The sequence below is a fragment of the Rattus rattus genome, chromosome 2, assembly GCF_011064425.1.
Source record: "Rattus rattus isolate New Zealand chromosome 2, Rrattus_CSIRO_v1, whole genome shotgun sequence".
Lineage (NCBI taxonomy): Eukaryota > Metazoa > Chordata > Mammalia > Rodentia > Muridae > Rattus > Rattus rattus.
The window spans coordinates 45213746-45236056 of record NC_046155.1 but is presented as its reverse complement, the minus strand read 5'-3'; the positions used below and the strand labels follow the sequence as shown (position 1 = coordinate 45236056).

Below are 22311 nucleotides of genomic sequence, written 5' to 3'. Positions count from 1 at the left end.
ACATTTTTCTTTGTTTTATGAGAAACCTTATGTTGCGCATCTGATGGCTGGAAGGATTGGTCTGCCGAAGGCTTTCTAGTCCCAAATTCAATTTAGTTACATAGCTGGATTTTTAAATCAAATTTTCCTCCTCTTTCACAGTAATTTCTGAAGGAGATGCTGTCAATCCCCCGCGCCTGCGAAGCGCAGCGGCTCTAGGTCTACACTTCACATTGTTTCTTTGCAGGTCGCACAGCATTTAAATCTGCGCCCGCAATGCACAATGCGCGCATGCTTGTCTGCCATAGGAAACTCCATGAGCAAAAAAAGATGGCTGATTATACAAGTGATTGACAAAGGGCTTAAAGGGCAGTTCCTTGGTAATTTAATGAGAATATACTTAAACAACAGAGACTTGTCTGCTAGTGACAGTCTGAACAAGACACGGGCTCTTGCTGCTGGGATTTGTTCATGGAATTTTCAGGTGCTCTCCTTTTCTCCCCCCAACAGGTGCTCTGCTGCGCACAGCAAACTGAAGCGCATTGCTTTGGGGATAAAGCGTCTCCTGGACAGATAACCCTCTTCAGACCAAACCTCTCCTCCTGACATTCTGTTCTGCCATCTTGTAGAAAGATGGTTCATTTAAGATTGGTTTTAAAAACATATTTATGTCATAATTGGACTAGTTTTTTTTGTTTTGATTATAAAATTAGATTTCTATTAATATGCCATTAAAGCTGTGTATGTCAGTTTGGGTAATTTCTATTCTGAAACACCCCTCCCCCAGGAAAGAGGTATTATATTAGTAAAGTGTAGTATACCCTCCTCTTTAGGTCTGCCTGCAGTAGCCAGTTAATGTTAGTTGGTAATCTGCAGTGCACACTCATTGAAAGAAACGGGTGTCTTCTCAACACTAATCTGTCTCCCTTTTTTTCCCTTCCTACAGCGTTTGCTGCCAATTGATGGAGCAAATGATCTCTTTTTCCAACCACCCCCACTGACTCCTACCTCCAAGGTTTATACTATCAGACCTTATTTCCCTAAAGATGAGGTAACTTCCTTTTGCTTATCAATGTACTATATGGTTATATGCACGTTTACAACTTTGAACTAGATGGTTGAAAGAAATGCTTCTGTCTTTAATTACTGTTCACTTATTTGTTTATGGGATTAGGGATCAGACTCAGCTGCCACTGAGATTCATGCCTGCGTTAGTCAGTCTTCCTTTAAACTACCCACGAAAGCCAGGCGTGGGAGGTCGCAGCAGGCAGAGCTCTGATTTTGAGGCCGACTTGGTCTATACAATGTGTTCCCAGCCATCCAAGGCTACATGCTAAGACTGTCTCAAAAAAGAAAAGAGATGGTCTTGTTTGGTCCATGGTTTCGGTTCCTGGGCAGTCAACTCCTTTGTTCTGTGTCATCATAGTACAGTGGCAGAGCAGAGCTGCTCATCCCAGGGCTGCCAGATGCCAGTCACAATGACACTGCATCCTTCAAAAGATCCAGCAGTCCTCACATCCTAGACTTTCTGCTGCCTTCCTAGAAGCCGATCAGCCGAGAATTAAACACATGGCCTTTGTGGGGAGTGGTGGGTTCCTGATGGAGATTGTGACTAAATGGCCAGCCCTTACAATACCACTGTGAGATTGAGGAAGTTAACTAAAACATTAAAGCCTATGCTGAAACACTGAGGCTTAATTTAGGGAAATTGTAAGGAGGAGCCTAAGTAAGATATTTATCTCCTTTAAAACTTTTAATAGCGGGGTTGGGGATTTAGCTCAGTGGTAGAGCGCTTGCCTAGGAAGCGCAAGGCCCTGGGTTCGGTCCCCAGCTCCGAAAAAAAGAACCAAAAAAAAAAAACAAAAACCTTTTAATAGCTTGAGCTGAGTCTTTTAATTCTTCCCTTTAAAAAGTCAAAATGGGGCTACATGTGTTGGGGCACACCTTTAATCTCAGTACTTGGGAGGCAGAGATGGGCAGATCTCTGTGAGTTCGAGGCCAGTCAGAACTACATGGTAAAACACTGTCTAAAAAGTTTGGGGGCTGGAGAGATGGCTCAGTGGTTAAGAGCACTGACTGCTCTTCCAGAGGTCCTGAGTTCAATTCCCAGCAACCACATGGTGGCTCACAACCATCTGTAATGGTTGTGAGATGCCCTCCTCTGGTGTCTGAAGACAGAGTGTACTCATATACATAAAATAAATGTTTTTTTAAAAAATAAAATTTGGACCAGAGAGGTGGCTCATTAGTTATGCACACCTACTGCTCTTGCAGAGAAATGGAGACTATTCCCAGCACCTCATGGCAACTCAGAACTGCCTGTAATCTTAGTTCCAGGGGACCCAGAGCCATCTTTTGGCCTGTGGGCTCCCCCACACACATGGTCCACATACTCATCCAGGCAAACACATACAAGTACTAAGTGAGGATTGGGGCCAGGTGAATAGCAAGTGTTCAGTGATTGACTTCTTACCGAGCATACACAATGCTCTGCGTTTAATCACTAATATGTGGGGGAGGCAGGAAATATCCATTTAGACAATGAAATAACAGCTGGGTTTTGGTGGCACGAGGTTGTAATCCTGGCACTTAAGATGTTGAGGCAGAATTGGTGCACGTTCAAGGCCATCTTCGACCTTAGTTCTAAGACAACCCTAGCTAGGTGTGAAACTGTCTTTAAAAAGCCCAGCAGGGGCTGTAGAGCGGGCTCAGCAGTTAAGAAGACTGCAGTTCTTTCAGAGGACCCAGAGTTAGTTCCCAGCACGCACATGGCAGCTCACAACTGTCTGTAATTCTAGGATCTGAGAGTCTCACATAGACACACAGGCAGGGAAAACACCAATGCTCATAAGATAAAAAAATGTTGTTTTTTTTTTAAAAGCCCAGTAAATAAATAAAATGCCTAATTCACAGTAGGAATCACAAAACAGTACATCCTAATGATGTGTTGTCCTTGACTGCTATTTCTCTCTGTCCTCTAATTTTCTATTGTAAAGTGCTTCCTGCCTGTTGACAGCTATTTACAAAAAAAGAAGTTTCTGTAAAGATAGTAACATGCTTAAAGTGTTGTCGAACTATTTCAAAAAGTGAAGAATTAGCAAGGCCTTGTGGATCTATCCCAGAACCTGAGTCTGAGATCATAGGATCTGTCTGGGCAAGTTTGAAACTGTCCTCAAAAAAGAAAGGTTGAGAGACTCTTAAAAAGTTCACCAGCTTTTGTATCCACAATTTACTTTCAAAACTCATCTCCTAAGGCTGGAGAGATGGCTCAGTGGTTAAGAGCACTTCTATTCTCTTAAAGGAGAGCCTGAGTTCAGTCCTAGTAGCACCCTCTCTTCAGGCAGATCACAACTTCCTGTAACTAGCTCCCTGGGGATCAGGTACCTCAGAGAGCCTGTACTTAGATGCTCATACCCCACATGGAGACATGTGCACGGTTTTGAAGAAATAAAAATTAAAGGTCTCTCAAGTGTTCAGTCTTGATTAATGCCCTGCTTTTTCAACTAGTTTTACAGACATGATCCAATAACTAAAATGTACTGCTGGGGATCAAATGCAGTACCTTTTGTATGTCAGGTACCACTGAGCTCCATACCCAACTAATAATACTTAGAGTAATGAAGATCATTCTACCTTGCCCCATCCCTACTGAGGTAATGTTTCCCATAGGCCACACTTTTTTATCTCAGACTTAGCGTGTAGCCCATTAAGCAGCATGGCTTTTACCTGTGCTCCTCCCTCAGCTCCTATGTGTTCCACACACAGCTGCTTACGCTCGTTCTTCCTGACAGCTTTCTTGGTGTGTTCCTAACTAGATTATATTTCCAGGCTTCCGTGTACAAGATTTGCAGAGAAATGTATGATGATGGAGTGGGTTTACCTTTTCAAAGTCAGCCTGACCTTATTGGAGACAAGTATGTGATTCCTATTTGGTTTGCGTCATAGATAGTTGTTCTTATAGCAAGTACTTTTAAGTTAAGGGGAGGTGTTAACTAGAAGGATTTTTTTTGTTTGTTTGTTTGTTTTGTTTTTTTTTTTTGTTTTGTTGTTGTTGTTCTTTTTTTCGGAGCTGGGGACCGAACCCAGGGCCTTGCGCTTCCTAGGTAAGCGCTCTACCACTGAGCTAAATCCCCAGCCCCAATTTTTTTTTTTTAAATTCCAGTTTAATCTTAAATGTGAAAGCAGGACTGGAGAGATGGCTCAGTGGTTAAGAGCACTGACTGCTCTTCCAGAGGTCCTGAGTTCAATTCCCAGTAACCACATGGTGGCTTACGACCATTTGTGCTGGGTACCGATGCTCTCTTCTGGTGTGTCTGAAGACAGCTACAGTGTACTTATATATAGTAAATAAATAAATAGATAAGTAAATAAATAAATCTTTAAAAATGGGAAAGCAAATAATGTTTATTTTCAATCTTAAATGTAAAAGCGAATATGATGTCTGTTTCAGTTTTTGCTATTTGAAGGTCGTGTTGGTAAGCTAGGTGTATTGTGAATCCTGTGTTACTAATTCACGTGCTCACTCTGGCTTCTTCTTTCTGAGCAGGTTAGTAGGAGGACTGCTTTCCCTCAGCCTGGATTACTGTTTTGTCCTCGAAGATGAAGATGGTATTTGTGGTTATGCCTTAGGCACTGTAGATGTGACCCCCTTCATTAAAAAGTGCAAAATTTCCTGGATTCCCTTCATGCAGGAGAAGTATACTAAGCCAAATGGAGACAAAGAGCTCTCAGAGGCTGAGGTAACTCACTGGTTTAGAATTATGATAATTTTAAAAAATTAAATTGTGGGGTTGGGGATTTAGCTCCATTTGGCTAAGTGCAAGGCCCTGGGTTCGATCCCCAGCCACAAAAAAAAAAAAAGAAAAAAAAATTAAGTTGTAAAATTCACCAAATGTGGTAGCACATACCTTTTGTCCAGCATTTATGAGGCAGACGTAGATTTGAGGCCAGCCTGGTCTACACACCGAGTTCCAGACCAGCCAGATTGACAAAGGAAATTGTGTCTTTTTTTTTTTTTTTTCCTCGGAGCTGGGGACCGAACCCAGGGCCTTGCGCCAGGGCCTTGCGCTCGCTAGGCAAGCGCTCTATCTAGGCAAGCGCTCTACCGCTGAGCCAAATCCCCAACCCTCCCCCTTTTTTTTTTTTTTTTAAAGAAAAAGCTCATGTAGACATGTAGCACCCTGCCTCCTGGTGCTAAGACAAAAGGTATAAAAGGTGTGTGTCCCCACACCCAGCTTGAAGTGCTGCTTTTTTTTTTTTTAACTATATTTTTATGCTGATTGGGATTGAATTTATGGCCTTGTGTGGACTGATGTTTTATTTCTTGTGATGTACTTGGTTAGAAAATCGGCGCTTGCTTGTTTTAATGTTTTAAGTTTGTCTGTGTGAGTGTTTTGTCTACATGTATGTCTGTACCCGGTGTGTACCAGGTGCTCCCTTTGGCCATCAGATCTAGAAGTGGAGTCCCATGGCTGTGAGCTGTGGTGTGGATCCTCCTGAGCCTCTGAAAAATAGCAAGAGCTGCTCATTCCTCAGCCACCTTTGCTCTGAATCATGTTTTTTTTTTTGAGACAGAGTCAAATGTAGTCAAGGCTGTCCACAAACCTAAGGCTAGCCTTGAACTCCTGATCTTCTTCCCACTACACAAGTGACAGATAGGTGAGACCTATCACTCGGCAGCTAATTGTCTTAAGGTTTTTTTTTTTGTTTTGTTTTGTTTTTTAATAAAAATCCTGTCTGATGGCCACAGCTGGAGTCCTGAGTCTTGAGTGGAGATTCTAGTACGAGTTTTAAAAGATGGTTGGAGAGTTCTTGATGGGGAGACTAGCATCATATAGGTTGTGGGTATCGGAGAGCAGAGTTGTCCTGGGCATCAGTCCAGACTCCAGCTGGTGTTTAGTAATTGTCAGTATTGGTAGTTTCTAGGGCACAGGAGTGGAAATGATTCCAGTGTGTGGGGGCTACAGAACCCTGTCACCATGCCTGGGATAGTCTGGGGTTGTCAGTCTTGTTCCCCCTTGTAGCCTCTTCAGAGGACAGTGAAAATTGTGACCCCAGCCTTTTGGATAGCAGCAGCTACCACCTTGGAGAACTCAGCATCTAGGGCAAGCATGACCATGCAGTGAGGCCCCAGTAATGACACAAGCCCTGAGTCTGGTTGGGTCAGCCTAAATCTGCTTTAGTACTGGCAGAAATAAGTAAAAGAAAGGAAAAACAAAACAAAAAACAAAAACCCTCATCCTTAAGGGATGTGCCCAGGAAAAAAAGTGAGTAGTCTCAGATTTCTTGAGAGTCTGGGAGAAGAGGTTGATCTCCTCCAGGTACAATCTTCCTGCTGGTTTTGGTGATGGGAATCCACCTGCAGCTCCAGTGAGACCCGTGTTGTGTGTGGCCCGTGTAGCTGGGTCCTGTGATCCTGTGTGGCTGATGCACTGGCCCCCATTACATTGTTCACTGACTGCTGTTTTCCCCAGGAGACTTTGCTCTTGTTGTGCTCTGGGTTCTACTCAGGGCCTTGAACGCTAGGCAAGCGCTTGCCGCTGACCTAGATCTGCAGCGCTTTCCTCCTTCAAATAAAAGCTTAGTTAAGATCTAAGGGCAGGGAAGCCGTGATTCTTTATTGTGTTGTAGCTATAGTCACACTTTGCAGATAAGATAAAGTACACAAACTCTTTAAGAGTTACTTTAATAATTAATTTGTAGATTTCCAGGTCAAGTCTCAGTATAGAGTTTCAATCTATCCCTGGTTCATTTCCGATATCTCTCAAGGTTAGGAAAGCACTGGTCCATTATTAATAACCAATTCTGAACTATTTACCAGTCTCCCTACTGACATGCTTCCTCCATCGCAGTGCCCAGGTCAGAGTACAGCATTAATACTTGTCTATTTTCTTGGAAATGGGATTTTTTACGTTATATTGCCCTGGCTAACCTTAAACCTTCTGGACTCAAGATCTTCCTATCCTCCTGAATAGCTGAGTCAGATTTTCATTGGTTTCTTTAAGTTTAATTTTCAAGACAGGATCTCACTATGTAGCCCTGCCTGTCCTGGAACTAACTGGCCTTGAACTCAGAGAAGCCTCTGCCTCCCAGGGCTGGGATTACAGATGCGTGCCATCATTCTGGGCCTTGGATTGTTACTTTCAAGTCTGTATATTGCTGAGGGTGGAATCTAAAGCCTCACACATGGAAGAAAGTGTTGTGTTGCTGCCTTTAGATTAGCTCTCTGGTCTTCTGAGATGGAATCTCCCTGAGTGGCCCAGTATTCGTGGAACTTAACCATGGCAGACCAGGCTGACTTTTAAACTCACAGGACTCTGGAGGATACAGGCATGAATGACCACAACTGGTTTAAACAAACAATTTTAAAATGATTTTTTTTTAATGTGTCTGAATGAGTATATGCATACATGTGTACCTGTGTACATACAGGGAGGCCTGAACTGAGCATGGAAAGTGTCCTAAGGTTAAACCGAGGGTTCACATTTTTTCAGATAGTTGGAAGCCAGCAAGCCTCAGCAGCCCTGTGTACTAAGCCCCTTCAGAGCAGGGTCAGAGGCATGTGCCAGATACCTGGCCTGTTACGTGGGTTCTGGGACCCGAAGTGCAGTCCTCATAATTGCGCAGTGAGTGTTCTTAACTCCTGATGTCAAGGCCCCCTAAATGGTTGATAACTTGGTCTGGGGTCGGGTGGGGTGTGTTTGTCTATGTCTGTGTGTTCTTTCACTTTTGTAGATAAGGTCTTAACTGTTTATCTAAAGGTGATCTGGAATTCACTGTATAGAGAGCTCTGCCTGCCTCTGACTCCTGATTAGTGGGGTTAAAGGTGAAGCATCAGCACACCTGGCCATAAGTAATGCCTTTTAGAATTGTAAGCATATTCATTCTCTCTCAGCTGGGAAAGTTGTTAAATATTGCTTTGCTTTTCCTGAGTTCTGCAATATCAATATATAAAAGATTTCTAAGTATAAAATATTCTAATATTTCTTTTGCAGAAAATAATGTTGAGTTTCCATGAAGAGCAGGAGGTATTACCAGAAACTTTCCTTGCCAACTTCCCTTCTCTGATAAAAATGGATATTCATAAAAAGGTCACTGACCCAAGTGTTGCCAAAAGCATGATGGCTTGCCTCCTGTCTTCACTAAAGGCCAATGGTGAGCACAAGTTGTGGGGCTGTAGTCTGTCAGCAAGACTTTATTATTTTTAATACTTATTTGTGGGCATGTACATGCATGGGCGTGTATTCATTGAGGACATGGGGGAGCCGATTCCTTTACATGTGGGTCCTGGGGCTCAGACTCAGGTTGGCAGACATATTAGTAGCTAGCTGGTCCTTTTAACTCACTGAACCAACTCACCAGCCCTATTATCTTTTAAAGCGTTTAATTTAGTTTTGGCCTTTTACAACAAGGTCTTGTATGTGTTCACTCAATCTGGCTTAGAATCCCACAGTTTTCTGTTAGCGCCTCCTGAGTGCTAAGATTACCTGTGTGACCATGTCTGGCCTCAACGCAATCCCAAGACTCAAGAAACTAAGGCACTAGGATGGCTGCGTGTGCCAGGCCAGCTGGTGGTGAGGATGACAGTGGCACTAGATGAGAGAAGAAGGTTCATTGGGTAGGGCCCTTGCTTCACAGAAGTGCAGGTCTAATAACGTGAATTCAATTCCCAGAATCCACATTAACGTGGGAGGTGAGAATGGACTTGACAGAAGTCGTTTTAACGATTTATTTATTTTATGTGTATGAGTGTACCGTAGTTGGTGTCCTCAGACAAACCAGAAGAGGGTATCTATCAGTTCCGATTCACAGATGGTTGTGAGCCACCATGTGGGTGCTGGGAGTTGATTGAACTCAGGACCTGTGGAAGAGTAATCAGTGCTCTAAACTGCTACCCATCTCTCCAGCCCCAGAAGGCTTTTTGTTTTTTTGTTTTTGATTTTTTTGGGTTTTTTTTTTTTGTTTGTTTTTGATATACTCATATATCATATATACTCATGGCCTCTGAGGAACCAGCTCCACAGAGTCAGCATCTGGCCTCCATAATAAGCCTAGGCTCCATGTTTTCTCAGTTACATTGTTGTCCCTGTCCCCGTCCTGTCCTCATGGGTGTGGGTGTGTTGGGGGTGTGGGATCTCTATTGCCCAGATTACCCTCAAATTCTGGGGCTCAAGCTATCATCTGCCTTGTCTGTCCTCTTAAGTAATTCGGGTCTGCACCTACTGTGTCTGGCTTGTTACTCGTTTATTTAGAATTACTAAGTGGTGCAAGAGTTCAGTGCATTGACCCTTGAAAAGGGCTGCTCTGCTGTAACATTAACACTAGTTCAGAGCCTCAATTGAATGAGAAATGAACACATGAGATAATTTATTCTGTTCAGAAGCCTATAAATGGTTGAAGATTAAATAAACCTGATGAAAAAACTTTGTGCAGCTTTTGTTGGAGTATATTATCTATGTGGAGTTTTCAAAAATTCCTTGCTTCACCATTAATACTTTGGGGGAAAAATCTATATAGGGCAAGATGATGTTCTAGGCTCTAAGTGCCACAGATAGTATTCCTTGAATATCTTTTCAGGCAGCCTTTTAAAATGTAAGAACACATTTTAAGACTGAACATTGTGTAGTATACATGATCTCAGAATGTGAGAATCTGAGGTAAGATTAAAATGGTTAGTCCAGGATTCATGGTGAGAATCTGACTCTAACAGTTTAGCTCTAAGCTGGTAGGAAAGTGAGTAGTTTGTCAGCCATTTTCAGAGTTAGAGGTCTAGTAATGTAGCTCAGTGGTAAAACACTTACCAAGCATGCACAGAGCACTATCCACCCAATCCCCAAATTGTTTTTACATTTTTATACCATAGGAGATTGAATCTATGTAGGGCCTCAGTAGGAAGACACACAGAACTGTGTCTCTAGACTTTTTTTTTTCTTTTTTGTCCTTTTTTCTTTTGGCTTTTTTTGTTTGTTTGTTTGTTTGTTTGTTTGTTTGTTTGTTTTGTTTTTAAAGACAGTTTCTCTCTGTAGCCCTGGGTGTCCTGTAACTCTGTCCCGCCTCTGCCTCCCGGGCAGTGGGTCTAAGGGGGCATGTAGAGCTGGCCTCACCCAGGAAGAGTTTTACTCACTGTTGGCTAAGTATTAAGAATTTTAAAGTCAGTGCCGGAGAGATGGCTCAGCGGTTAAGAGCACTGACTGCTCTTCCAAAGGTCCTGAGTTCAAATCCCACCAACCACATGGTGGCTCACAACCATCTGTAATGGGATCTGCTATGTTTGAAGACAGCTGCAGTGTACTTACACATAACATAAATCTTTAAAACAATTTTTAAAGTCAGGTTTGGTGGCATGTACATTTAGTACCAGTACTGAGGCAGGTGGATTTCTTAAGTCAAAGTCGGCCTGCTATTCTGAGTTCTAAGCCAGCCAGGGCTACAGAGTGAGACCCTATCTAAAAAACAAAAATACTTTAAAATATTGTTGGGCTGGGAATATAGTTAGTACCCTATTACCACAAAGTAAATAAAAGCTGTAATAGGAAATTTAGGGATAGTGTTAATCTATATTAAACATGATTCATATCTGTATGATACACTTACTTATATTTAAAATATTTGTTTTATTTCTAGGCTCCCGGGGGGCTTTCTGTGAAGTAAGACCAGATGATAAAAGGATTCTGGAATTTTACAGCAAGTTAGGCTGTTTTGAAATTGCAAAAATGGAAGGATTTCCAAAGGATGTGGTTATACTTGGTCGAAGCCTGTGACATTGATGGTACTGTGAACTGTCCAAAAGTCTCTTAACTCCACCTTGTGGTTGGTGGTTGAGGTCTTCACACAGTTCAGTGTCTGGAGCGGCAGCAGATCAGCCAGTTGAATTGGAAACAAAGATGACTGTAAAACTCACCCATCCCATTTTCAGCCGCTCGCTGGTTGAGAGAAGACAGTACTGCTGCATGTCCTGTGCAGCTTGTGATGTGCTCCTCTTTGGGTCTCGTGTTAGTGCCAGGGCCTCTTACATGGGGTTCTCTAGGGAGAGGGTCTTAAATAAATGTAGTCAGCACTGTTTTCTGCATCCAGTGTGGTTGCATTTCTCACCTAAGAGCAATGAAGATCAATCACTCTCTATTCTCCTTGGTGTGCAGAGTGAAATGTCTCTGTTCTTTGGAGACATGGCTGGAATGAGAAGTTAGTGAGTTTCGATTTGAGGCAATTTTTCTGCTTTTTGTAAAGCTCTGGACAGCTGTCCCCTGTGACTGGTTGGTTCAGATTGTTGTGCTTTGTTAGGGACAAATGTGCATTTGTTTGTGGCAAAGGCCTAAATTGACAAACTTGTAAATCTCTTTGTACATAGACTAGCTGTAACCTGACTGTTCTTTGTTTACTGTTTTATATATTATGTTTTTTTTTTTTCCTTTGAAACTGAAAGGTGTTGGTTTAGGATGGCACTTTGAATAATGTAAACCAGTGAGTGGTAGATTTCCTTTCATTTGTCCTTTTCTTCCTGAGAAGTTTTATCTTTGAAGTGCCTCCCACATCGGGATAGGCCATGACTATTTGGGGTATGAGCACCTAACTTTAACTCCCATCTGTTGGGAAGTGCGGTTACTTCTGGGAATTCACCTTAATAGCAGATCCGCATGTGAAACATTTTGACATTGTCAAGTAAGGGTCAGGGGACTGACTAGTGGTCTCATTTGCCCTTAGTACACTTGTCATTTAATCGCAAAGACCTGTTAACTACTGGTTTAATTGAATCAGTCTTTAATTCTTGCATGTTTGTATCTAATTTTTAAGAGGAAGAATAAGTATATGTTAACCATGAGTATACTTTTTCTTTTACTCAGATTCCGAAAACTTCATGTATTTTAATTTAGATTTGGTGAATTTAAGGGTTTTGAGCATGAAGCTGGCAGAGAGCCTCTGCAGGATTTTTTTTTTTTTTTTTTTAAATCATGGCTAGCTAGTAACTAGATTTTCAACAGTATTTTGTTACCTTGCTTTCCTCCAGTTTTCCTCCAGCTTTTGAACTTTTGAGCTGAGGAGGGAGAGAGAAAAGGAAGCTTGAAACATTTTCTTTTATAGAACTCCAGTGTGAGCTTGTGAGATAGTCTTACGTTTAGCACTCTTTATAGTGGACCCAGTGACTTGCACCAGAAGCCCAGGTGTGTATTGAAATAAGCCACCTCATTAGGGTACAAACCTTTGATAGGATGTGTTGGAAAACTTAAAATCAAGTTTGGTTTTGAAGGCTGGGGTGAAGGGCAAAATTGTTACTAGGTGTTAAGACGGTTTAATGTTCCTCTTTCCGAATACATCTCATGCCTTAGTGGGAATTAGAACATTTGGAGGATTTCAGAGTTTCATACTGAATCAGGAATTTTAAACAAGTTGCTTTTTGTTTAATGTTGGCTTTCAGTAATCACTTGGGATGATCTTCTGGACATAACTGAAAACCTGCCCAGGTCTATACTGTCATCGCTGTAGGCTAAGTGCTATGCCATCTTCCATGGTTATGAATATTTATTGAGGTTGGAATAACAGTTCATTGATTGTTTGGATCACAGCTCAGTTCCTATAGAAAACGAACTGTAAAACTATCTGCACCATGCAAGAGGCACAATAAAACTTGAAGAGAATATGTGTGGTGTGCTGCCTTTTCTCCGGTTTCTTCCATCTTTTTTTCCTCACATCTGATCCCTCAAGTATCCAAACCTATTTCAATGTAGACTGGATTTTAAAGACAGCCCTTCCTTCCTGCCTTCCACAGCAAAGATTTTTCTCAGAAAAGTGCGTTTAAGTAAGTTGCTCTCTTACTACAGTTAAAGTTTATGTGAAGTAGAGGGATGTCTCACTGAGTTTCTCTATGGAATGGCATATGGCTTGACCTTAAATGGAGGAATATTGGAGGGGTCAGGGGATCGCCTAAGTGGAGGCTGTAATAGGAACAGTAGTTGGTTCCCACATCTGAGCTTCCAACTTTCCTGTCAAGCCTCCATCAAGATCAAGAAGCTTATGTAGTGGCTAATTTGGGTGGGAATCCCTGGGAGAAAGTAAAAATGGCTGCTCCGTACCCCAAGTTTAATGGGAAAGGAGATACGAAAAGTTTGCACCGACATCTCCATATTCCCGGGTTGGAAGAAAGGGGTTCAGTGAATGGACGCTGACTTTTAAGTCCGAGTGAAAATTTCTTCTGAGGCTTTGGGGAAGAGGCGACAGCTGCTCTCACGCCAGTGTGGCGGTTCACGTGTCTCGCGCCACGCGGCGCCTTTAATGGGCGGGGCCGGAACTGGCTGAGGTGCGGCGTTCGGTGCGTGGGGGGCGGGGCTCTCACGGCCGTTTCAGCATGGCCGCCGGCGCCGCGGCTGCTTTGGCGTTCTTGAACCAAGAGAGCCGAGCTCGGGCTCGGGGCCTCGGGGGCCTGAGGGTTCCGGCTCCGGTCACAATGGATAGTTTCTTCTTCGGTATTGAACATGGGAATGGCAGAGTGGTACGGGGTGGGTGAAGCGTCGGGCTGAGGAACGCGGCTGGGCAACGTGGGTGTGGGCCGAGGGCGCCTCGCTTTCCCTAACCCTTCGCGGCCTGTACGGCCGGAGAGACGCCGGTCCACGTGTTCTAGGCGAGTAAACGGCCCGTCACTCCGCGGCAGCACACGACCGGGTGGAGGGGACAGCGGAGTTTGTGAAACGCCCCCGCGCTCTGTCCTCTCCACGAGTGCTCCTCTCAGGCGAACGCACTGGCTCTTGCAGGTTGTGAGCTCTCCAGCCACACCCGCTCCTTTACTTTCAAGGTTGAGGAAGAGGATGATACAGAACATGTGCTGGCTTTGAACATGGTAAGGGGGTGCAGAGGGAGTTGGAGATGCGGGGGTCTCGCGGACACTCGCTTATCTCCCCTCTCCCCCACCTTCGGATTGAGAGTCACTTGTGGCTACCCTCAAAGGGCTACGTCTCTGGTCCCCCTCATCGGGTACCACTGAGACTAGGCAGCTTTTAGGGCAAGATGCCTTCGCCTTGGTGTCAGCCCTCACTTGAGACGCAGGGGTTCTGTATGCCTTTCAGCTGTGCCTTACCGAGGGGGCCAAGGACGAGTGTAATGTGGTGGAAGTTGTGGCCCGCGATCACGACAATCAGGAGATTGCAGTTCCTGTGGCCAACCTCAGGTTGTCTTGCCAGCCCATGGTGAGTTGTAGCCGTTCATTCGTTGGAGTATGGTGGGGATTGAGAACTTCAGTATTAATCTCAAAATAGATGGACCAGAATGGATTAGGCCTTCATCCTTCTTGTCTTCCAGCTCAGCGTAGATGACTTCCAGCTCCAACCACCTGTAACGTTCCGCCTCAAGTCCGGTTCTGGCCCTGTGCGGATCACTGGTCGGCATCAGATTGGTGAGAGGAGTGGGTCCTCTCCTCCCTCACTCTCCACTCCTGACTTTTATCCCAGCCTCATGGTTCAGTTTTATGTGCCTCTCATTGCTTCAGTCAGGCCTGTGAACTTCCTGGACCCCTCCCCAGGTGTCCAGCCCCAGCGGTGTGGGTGGGCTCTTTTGGGTTTTGGGCTCCCCCCCCCCATTCAATTTCTGAGCTTCTTCCCATGTAGACTTAGGAACTCTGGAAGATGAGGTTCCCTGTCAGCCTAGCAGCATGGGGCACTGAATAAGTGACCTGTGGTGTTTGGCTTTAACCTTCTGTCTTCGTGTGTGTATCCACCAGTTTGTATAAACAACGATCTTTCTGAAGAAAGTCCGGATGAGAGTGAAGATGAAATTAAGCTGTGTGGAATCCTTCCTGCCAAAAAGCATAGGGGCAGGCCTTAGCCCTCTGGTGAGTAGGAGGGGAGGGGGTTCCAGCAGGATCTGGGAAGTTAAGGGAGAGGTGAGGCCGAAGAAGACACTGATTTCTTTCTTGCTTTTCTCAGGTCAGGGAGCTGCTTGCTACAGGTGCCATGTTCCATATGTCCCTGGACAAGTTCAAGGATGGTTTTCTCGCTGAAGAGGATGGTTTAGGAAGGGGGTGGGTGGGAGGGACTTAGGCTGGTCTGAGAGACCAGTCATTCTCCTTAGGGTCCTGTGGTTCCTGAAGCTTCCCTTTTCTTCTGGAGTGGGATGACCTTTGAACATCTCTTGTAACCCACCTACCCAGACTAAAAGTTTTGTAAAGCCCCAGGTTCAATCCCCAGCACTACAAAACAAAACAAAACAAAAAAAACCACCATGAAGTTCAGAGCACATTTTTAACACTTTTTACATTTTTAGATAAATATCTAAATAAAGTGGTGTATGGTTTTTTGCAATCCTTGTGTGGCTTTTTTCAATACTGAGATGACATTTCCCTAGGGACCACCAGGTGGCACTGTGGCAGCACAAAGGTTGGCCTAGTAGGTCTTGTGCTGGTGAAGTGTGGGATCCTATTCCCCAGGGCTTTGGGCCCAAAGCGGGCCTGAGTTCCTCAGCCTTGCTGCAGAGGGACCTCCCATTCCAGCCTATTCCATGTTCCTGCAGGTGGGGGAGGGAGGGCCATTGCAGGAGGTTATCAGCTTCCAAACAAGGGGCCTGGGCCTCTGTCAGCACTCAGGCTGATGGGCAGAGGGACAGATAAGTGGGCTTAAGAAACCTGAGGAATGTGCATCCCTAACCCCATGAGGGGCTCAGCCCAAGGAGAGGGCCTGTGAGGGTGGGGACCAGCCTCTGGTCTGGTCTTTTGAGGTAGGTCGAGTAGAGCAGGGGCCTTAGAAACCTGATTCCCAGGGCCAGATGGAGGGAACTGGCCAGATTGGGTGACAGGGAAACCAGAATCCGGGTGGCCTGGCATATGGGGGCAGAAAGGAGCCCATGGGAATCAACCTCCTCGGCTGAGGGGTTACCCCTCCCCTCTGCCCCCAGCGCGCTGTCATACTGCCTTATCCCTAGAATGAAGTGGTTCTTGGGTCTGGCTACTGTTATGCCAGGAAGAGAAACGGGGTTGCTTGTGTGAGGACTATGCACCCTGGGGTCAGCAGTTCAGCAGTGTTGATGGGTTAGGATGGGTGGGGATCAATGCCTTACAAACAAACAAAAGGTTACTTCCCCAGACAAGCTGAAGACTGACAGAGAACAGAGTCCGAGAATCAGGCCAATTCACACCAGCTGACCAACAACTAGGAGGCCTCTCCATAATACAAAGAAGTTGGGTTGAGCTCAGTGTGTTGACTTCAAGAGTGTCCCCTACAATAGAGAAAGCGGTACCTAACCCAAGTGTGGTAGCACCGGAGATGAGACAATTGGAAACGAGTTCAGCTTGGGCTCCATGGGGTGGAGGTTAGGAGGGGAAAGGGGGAAGTGGCTCCTCCTGACCGCAAAAGTTTTCCCCGAATCTATGAGGAGGAGTCAGGGGTAAGTTTTCAACCTTCCTTTCTCAAGTGAGAGGTGCCTTTCTGTGTTTCAAGAAGCAGGGTTGCGGGTGCCTTTTCAAGAGTCCAGGACCTTCCAGGTGTTTCCACCACCGGCCCTGGCTAGGGGCCATTAGCAGAGTGCCGACCTGGAGGGGAAGACGAAACTAGCGCCCTCTGGTGGGCGTGTTTAAAACTGCTCGTGATCGTACCGCTGTAGGAGGCAGAATAGGAGGGAACAAAAGTTTTGAATGCATATATGTTTTCATTCACACGGAGCGCCCGCGCTAGAGGAGAAGAGTTAGTTGGGGGCACTCACTTTTCCTACCACCTTTCGGCTGCTGCCTCCAACTCTTTGATACCTGCTTAAGTGCAGCGAAGAGCCACCTCTCCCGGAAGCCTTCCAAACTTACTCGCCTAGCCCACGCTCATACTCCCCCACCATCAGTGTACCCCCTGTGACTCCACTGATCGCCCATTGTATTTCTCGCCTGTTTTCCTGGCGGGTGAACTACGAGCACAGCCCTGCCCGCAGTGGGAGCCCAATCCACATTTGCCTGCTAGTTCAGGAGTTTCCCCGGCCCCTTGCGGCGCGGTACAGACAGACCTGAGAATTGTTTTTTCCTTCTTTCCAGATCACACCTTTTCGGGATACCCCTTTTCTGCACTCTCAGCACACAACAGGAGTGCTGCCAGTTATCTGGCCTCAGAGAACTTGCGGGATGTAGGCATAAGATGGTGTCTAGAGAACGCTTGAAAGAAGGGCAACCCGATATGGGGGTTGGGGGACAGACGAGAAGAACCACAGCTTTCTGTCGCGGTTCGAAGTGGCTGACACAGACGCAGAGATTTGCATTTGAACTATGCTGATAGAGCCTGTGGCACTTTGAACGCTGGGCACTGGAGGCGCGCAATATTGTGACCTGCAGGCATGGTGGCCTGGGTGTGGATCTGGGGGCCGGGGGCCTGGGGCCGGGTGAGGGGTGCGTTTGGGTCCGGGCGACTGCATGTTTGCAGAGAGGGTCGTTTGTGTTGGCAAAGAGTGTGTGTTTGTGTTTGTAGGAGGGAGTGTGTGCATGTGTGTGTTTGTGTTTGCAGAGTGTGGGGGCGGCAGGGAAAGGTGGCCAGGCTGTCACTCAGAGATCAGGATGACAGGCGCTCCCTCATCTAGGCGCGGGAGCTCTGATTGCAGATTCGAGGAAACAAAATAGCAATTGTAATTACGGGGCTTTGATAAGATAAAGGAAGGAGGGAGCTGGCCAGGAGGCAGGCTAGCAAGGGAGGGAGGGAGAGCGGCCTGCGGGAGCCCGATGGAACATTTGCATCTGTCAGTCACCGCCTGCTCTGGGTGCCCACTGTGGGGGAGGCATATCTATCCTTGGCTCCCCCAAAGACAGGAAATTTTGGGGAGTTGAGAAGGATCCAGAAGATCCAGGTTAAGCTCTAATGAGTTCATAGGAGTTTTCACATGTAAAAGAATTTGGTCTCTCAGAGGTGGGAGGCAGAATTCAAAAGTAGGAGTAAAACCCTGACCTGGGACCTTTTCTGAGGGGGTGGGGGTGCTGATGTCTCCTGAGGGCGAGGGAGGTGATTTGCAGATGGGCAGATGGTGAATCAATAAGGTTCAACTCTGGAGGATCCATAGCTCAGGTGCTCCACCACACACACACACACACACACACACACACACACACACACACACACGCACACACTGACGGGCTGCTTCCCTACCTGTGTCTTGTTCCTTAAGCTTATTTTCAAAGTGTTGTGTCCATAGTGAAGAGAGGGCCCTTCCTTTACAAGTGGAGCCCGTCCTTTGCTTTCCATCACTCAGTAATAAATTCAAGAATAAACACTCTTATGATCCACATATGAAGTAAATTCTGTGAGCAAACAGACATCATCTCTGCCAGCTTGGAGCAATGCAAAAATAGACAAATAAATAAATCAATAAAAGACAAGTCATCCCAAAGGCCCCTCTGCAAAGCACATGGGAAAAAAAAAGAGGCTGGACTTTGCTGAGGACCCTGGAGCCCCTCTAGCCCATTTTCCCCTTCATAGACTCACTTTGGGGGGGGTGTAGAAAGGAGCTATTACCTGCCAAACTACTGACAAATGCAGGCTACCTTCCGTTGGCAGGTGAAGCTAAGTCTCCTTGAGAAGTCACTGTGGGTGGAAGACAGTCTAAATGCTCAGTCAGGTTGCCCCCATCCATCCATCTGACCAGCACTATCTGCAGAGCAACCCTGCCCCATCCTTGAGCCTGTAAGACAAATCCCTCACCTACTGGTCTGTGTGGATCAAAACAGAAAGGATTTGTGAGGAGAATCAACTCTGGGCTCAGGAAGTCTACTTCTCTGAGGAAGGCTGAGCCTGACTCCTAGGAACCCGTGACATGGAAAAAAAAATATATATATATATGTGTGTGTGTGTGTGTGTGTGTGTGTGTGTGTGTGTGTGTGTGCGCGCGCGCGCGCGCGCGCGCTTGCTTGCATTTGCAGCGGGGAGTGGGGAAATGTGGAATGGCGGAAAGGGGGTGGAAGGCAGAACCAGATGCTTGCCTCTCATTAGCCTACCAGGACTTCCTAGGGCCACCTCAAACCCCTAGTTCCACTCCAGAGGCACAGAGGGTCGGTAGAGAGGAGACTGTAGCTGACAGCAGCAGCTGGGTGGCACATCAAGAAGCCACCTATTCTTCAAAAATACCTGGCCTGAGAAATCTCTGCCTACCCAGGTCGTGCCCACAGAAATAAAATAATGGCTCAGGGTTCCCAGAAGCCCTATGAAGAAAGCAATGAGGTGAGGAGCTTGGAGAGGCTTACAGAAGTCTCTGCCTTCTCACCAGCACTTCCCCTCTTCCAACTGACACAAGACACCAAGGAAAACCTGGAACTCGGAGGGCGAAAGGCTAGGTAGCTTGGCTCCATGCCCTGAATGTTGCTGAATGTAGTTATTTCTGCCCCTGCTAATTGCTCAGTTTTAGGTGGGAAGCAGTGGTTGTGGGTCCTACCACATAGACGCCTCAAGGTTCCTCTCAAGCTTCAGACTAATGGGAGTTGGATGGGGACGAACAGGAGTAAGGCTAAAGGTGATAATGGGGTGGCAAGAGGCTTTTCTCCCTCCCAGAGCCTCTTTGGAGACTGCGAGACAGGAAACCAATAAGGTTGAGTTCTCTGAAAGGTAAAGGCACCGGGTACCAGCGGCGCCCAAGGCAGCACCCGGCCCAGTTCACTCAGTTCACTATGTTAGTTGCCGCTTCCAAGAGGAGCGAGTGAGGCCGAAATACACATTAGGCGACTCAGAGACCTTCGAAGAGGCCAGAGATAAGCAGACCCCGACCCCACGCGGAGAAACAGTTCCACAGGACTCAAGCGTACGGGTCCTCACCAAACATGCTGTCCCAGGCACCCCCCAGGAGCGCTGGAAGAGACAGGCAAGGGTAGTGGGAGGCGCCCACGCCAGCGGCTCCCGCCCCTCCCGCGGGTCCCTAGACCCCTCCCCTGGGCCAGACCCCCCAATCCCAGCTCTGCCCGCCGCCCCGCCCAGGCCGCCCCGCCCCCCCCCGGGCGGCCACCCGCCCCAGCGCCCAGCCAGGGGTGCAGGCTCCGGCCGCCCGCCCCGCGCTCCCCCTCGCAGCCGGTGCGGCGCCCCCCGCCCCTGTCCTCCCCTCCTCCCCACCTCCCCACCCACCCCACAGGCCCGTTACCCTCCCGCCTGCTCCGGCTCCTGAGCAGCCAGCGGCCACCGGCTCCGGCAGCGGCGCAGAGGGAATCGGCGCGCGCGGCGAGCACGACATTCCACGGGACCCGCCGAGCCGCGTCGGGATAGCCGCTGGGCTCCCGCACCCCGACGTTCCTCGGCCTCCGCACCTTCGGCCTGTCCCCCCGCGGCTTCCAGTGGGACGGCGTGACCCCGCCCGGGCTCTCGGTGCTCCCGGGGCCGCGCGCCATGGGCAGCCCCCGCTCCGCGCTGAGCTGCCTGTGAGTACCGCGGTCGCCCCCGGGTCCCCGTCGGCCAGCGCTCGCCCAGCCCTCTCCGCTCACCCCGCGCCTCTCTCCTGCCCGCTTTTGTCTCCCACAGGCTGTTGCACTTGCTGGTTCTCTGCCTCCAAGCCCAGGTAAGGAGCGCCGCGCAGAAGCGGGGGCCGGGCGCGGGGGACCCAGCTGACACTCTCGGGCAGGGACACGAGGACCGATCCTTCGGCCAGCGCAGCAGGGCTGGAAAGAACTTTACAAATCCAGCCCCAAACTACCCCGAGGAGGGATCTAAGGAACAGAGAGACAGTGTCCTGCCTAAAGTCACAGAGCGAGTGAGTGGAGAGACTAGAACCCAAGGGTCTTGAGCCCAGCGACTCTCAAAGGCGCGCTAGCCAGTTCGGGTGGGTGGGAAGGCTACCTGTAGCCACACCTGGCCTCCTAGGAAGGCGGGAGCCGGAGTCAGCGGGTGTTCCTTGTCAAGGGTAGTTGGGATGTAGTTGCAGCAACTATCCTCTCCGCTGCTCTCTGGGGAGACGTGTGGCCGGTTTGGGCCAGCGTGTTAACCTAGGCCCTTTACACTCTCAACATTTGCTCCGTAAATTTGTCTTTATAAATGTCACGGGTCGGGTAGCGTTGCCTCGCTACTTAAAAGCACCCTGCTCCTCTAGGAAGGCCCGGGCGGGGGGCCTGCGCTGGGCAGGGAGCCCGCTTCCCTGCTCCGAGCTGGCCGGGAGCCCCAGGGTGTTTCCCAACAGGTGGGTCCAGACTCTCCTCATCCCGGGTTTATCCATCCATCCTGGGTGGGTCTACGCGACTTCCCCGCGGGGGTTGGTGGCCTGAGCCGGCATGTTGTGGGGATGCCCCCAGTCCCTGCTGGCTGCCTGGCGCGGCGGGAGGGGGGTACAAGGGCAGTGGGGACCAACTCAGGGCCCCTGGGCGGAGTAGCATTATAATGGCGTGCTGTGTATTTTTCAATTTCCTAAAGGTAACTGTTCAGTCCTCACCTAATTTTACACAGCATGTGAGGGAGCAGAGCCTGGTGACGGATCAGCTCAGCCGCCGCCTCATCCGGACCTACCAGCTCTACAGCCGCACCAGCGGGAAGCACGTGCAGGTCCTGGCCAACAAGCGCATCAACGCCATGGCAGAAGACGGAGACCCCTTCGGTAAGGCGCATTCCCCGGACCCTGGAGAGGTGTAATCCTCGCCGCTCCCTGCCAGCCCCAGCTGCAATGGGAGTCCTGCGGGCTCCCCAGCTGAGAAGGGAAGGAGTTAAGGCAAAAAGGTGCCTTGGGGTCAGCTGGAGAGAATAGTGGGGAAGGGACCCTGGGGAGGACGGGGCCAACAGGTGCCCTCTCTTCCCTGCTCCGCAAATGAATGAAACCAGGAGTCTCCCTTACAACCTCCCCCTCTTCACACACCTCTTCCCAGCTGCAGGTGGAGGCAGAGGGTTCAGGGGAGAGGCCCAGATTTAAGGGAAGTTCTTGAAAGAGGATATGTCGCCAGGGCCCACAAAAGGAGAATGGGAAAAAGAAGGTAGAGAAATCCCCCCGTTTGCCCAGCTTTAAAAAGGGAGATAGCGGCTAACTGATCAGAAGAGTCAATTGCACAGGGAAGCTTGGCCCTGAAAGTTAGACTCCCGGCTCTACTGCGGAGACCCCAGGGGGCTGAGTCGGCTGGCGGCTCCCGGTAGGGTTGCTGAGAACAGGGAGCTACTGGGGCAGGGGTTGAGAACTGATTGATTTCTAAAACATTCAATATTCCTGTCTTGAAATGGGGCCAATTTCCAGACTCCTGGATGTACCACAAGGAAGGCAAGCCCTCTGGGTGGCTGGTGTTTTTAGAGAGCGGAATATTGTGAGTTTAAAAACCTTTAAATGATGACCAACTTAAACAAGCATGAAAGGAGAAAGGAAGGCTCTATTAAAATGTAATAAAAAGGCGAGGCATTTTAAGAGCTAAGAAGAAAAATGAAGAATGATATAAAACAGAAAAAG

General features: G+C 47.8%; 3 protein-coding genes across 7 annotated transcripts in view; all 3 read left to right on the top strand.

The window, feature by feature from the left end:
- Positions 1-12613, top strand: part of Oga (O-GlcNAcase) — a 36736-nt gene extending 24123 nt beyond the window's left edge. Inside the window, exons 12-16 of the mRNA XM_032892079.1 lie at positions 926-1030; positions 3808-3893; positions 4526-4718; positions 7974-8133; positions 10603-12613. Coding sequence (XP_032747970.1) covers positions 926-1030; positions 3808-3893; positions 4526-4718; positions 7974-8133; positions 10603-10739 — 681 coding nt within the window. The 3' untranslated portion in view covers positions 10740-12613. The remainder of the gene's footprint in view (positions 1-925; positions 1031-3807; positions 3894-4525; positions 4719-7973; positions 8134-10602) is intronic.
- Positions 12614-13294: 681 nt separating this feature from the next.
- On the top strand, positions 13295-15263 carry Npm3 (nucleophosmin/nucleoplasmin 3). The gene is made up of 6 exons (XM_032892080.1): positions 13295-13436; positions 13722-13807; positions 14034-14153; positions 14266-14359; positions 14684-14794; positions 14889-15263. The coding sequence occupies exons 1-5, from the start codon at positions 13319-13321 to the stop codon at positions 14785-14787; spliced, it is 522 nt and encodes a 173-aa protein (XP_032747971.1). The 5' UTR covers positions 13295-13318; the 3' UTR covers positions 14788-14794; positions 14889-15263.
- Positions 15264-20285: 5022 nt separating this feature from the next.
- Positions 20286-22311, top strand: part of Fgf8 (fibroblast growth factor 8) — a 5796-nt gene continuing 3770 nt past the window's right edge. The window contains exons 1-4 of one of the 5 annotated variants that reach the window (XM_032895524.1): positions 20286-20317; positions 20418-20454; positions 20983-21069; positions 21333-21480. In XM_032895524.1, coding sequence (XP_032751415.1) covers positions 20286-20317; positions 20418-20454; positions 20983-21069; positions 21333-21480 — 304 coding nt within the window. Of the gene's footprint in view, positions 20318-20417; positions 20647-20982; positions 21070-21299; positions 21481-22311 lie in introns of all 5 variants that reach the window. The other 4 variants (XM_032895523.1, XM_032895526.1, XM_032895525.1 and 1 more) reach the window with 4 other exon arrangements.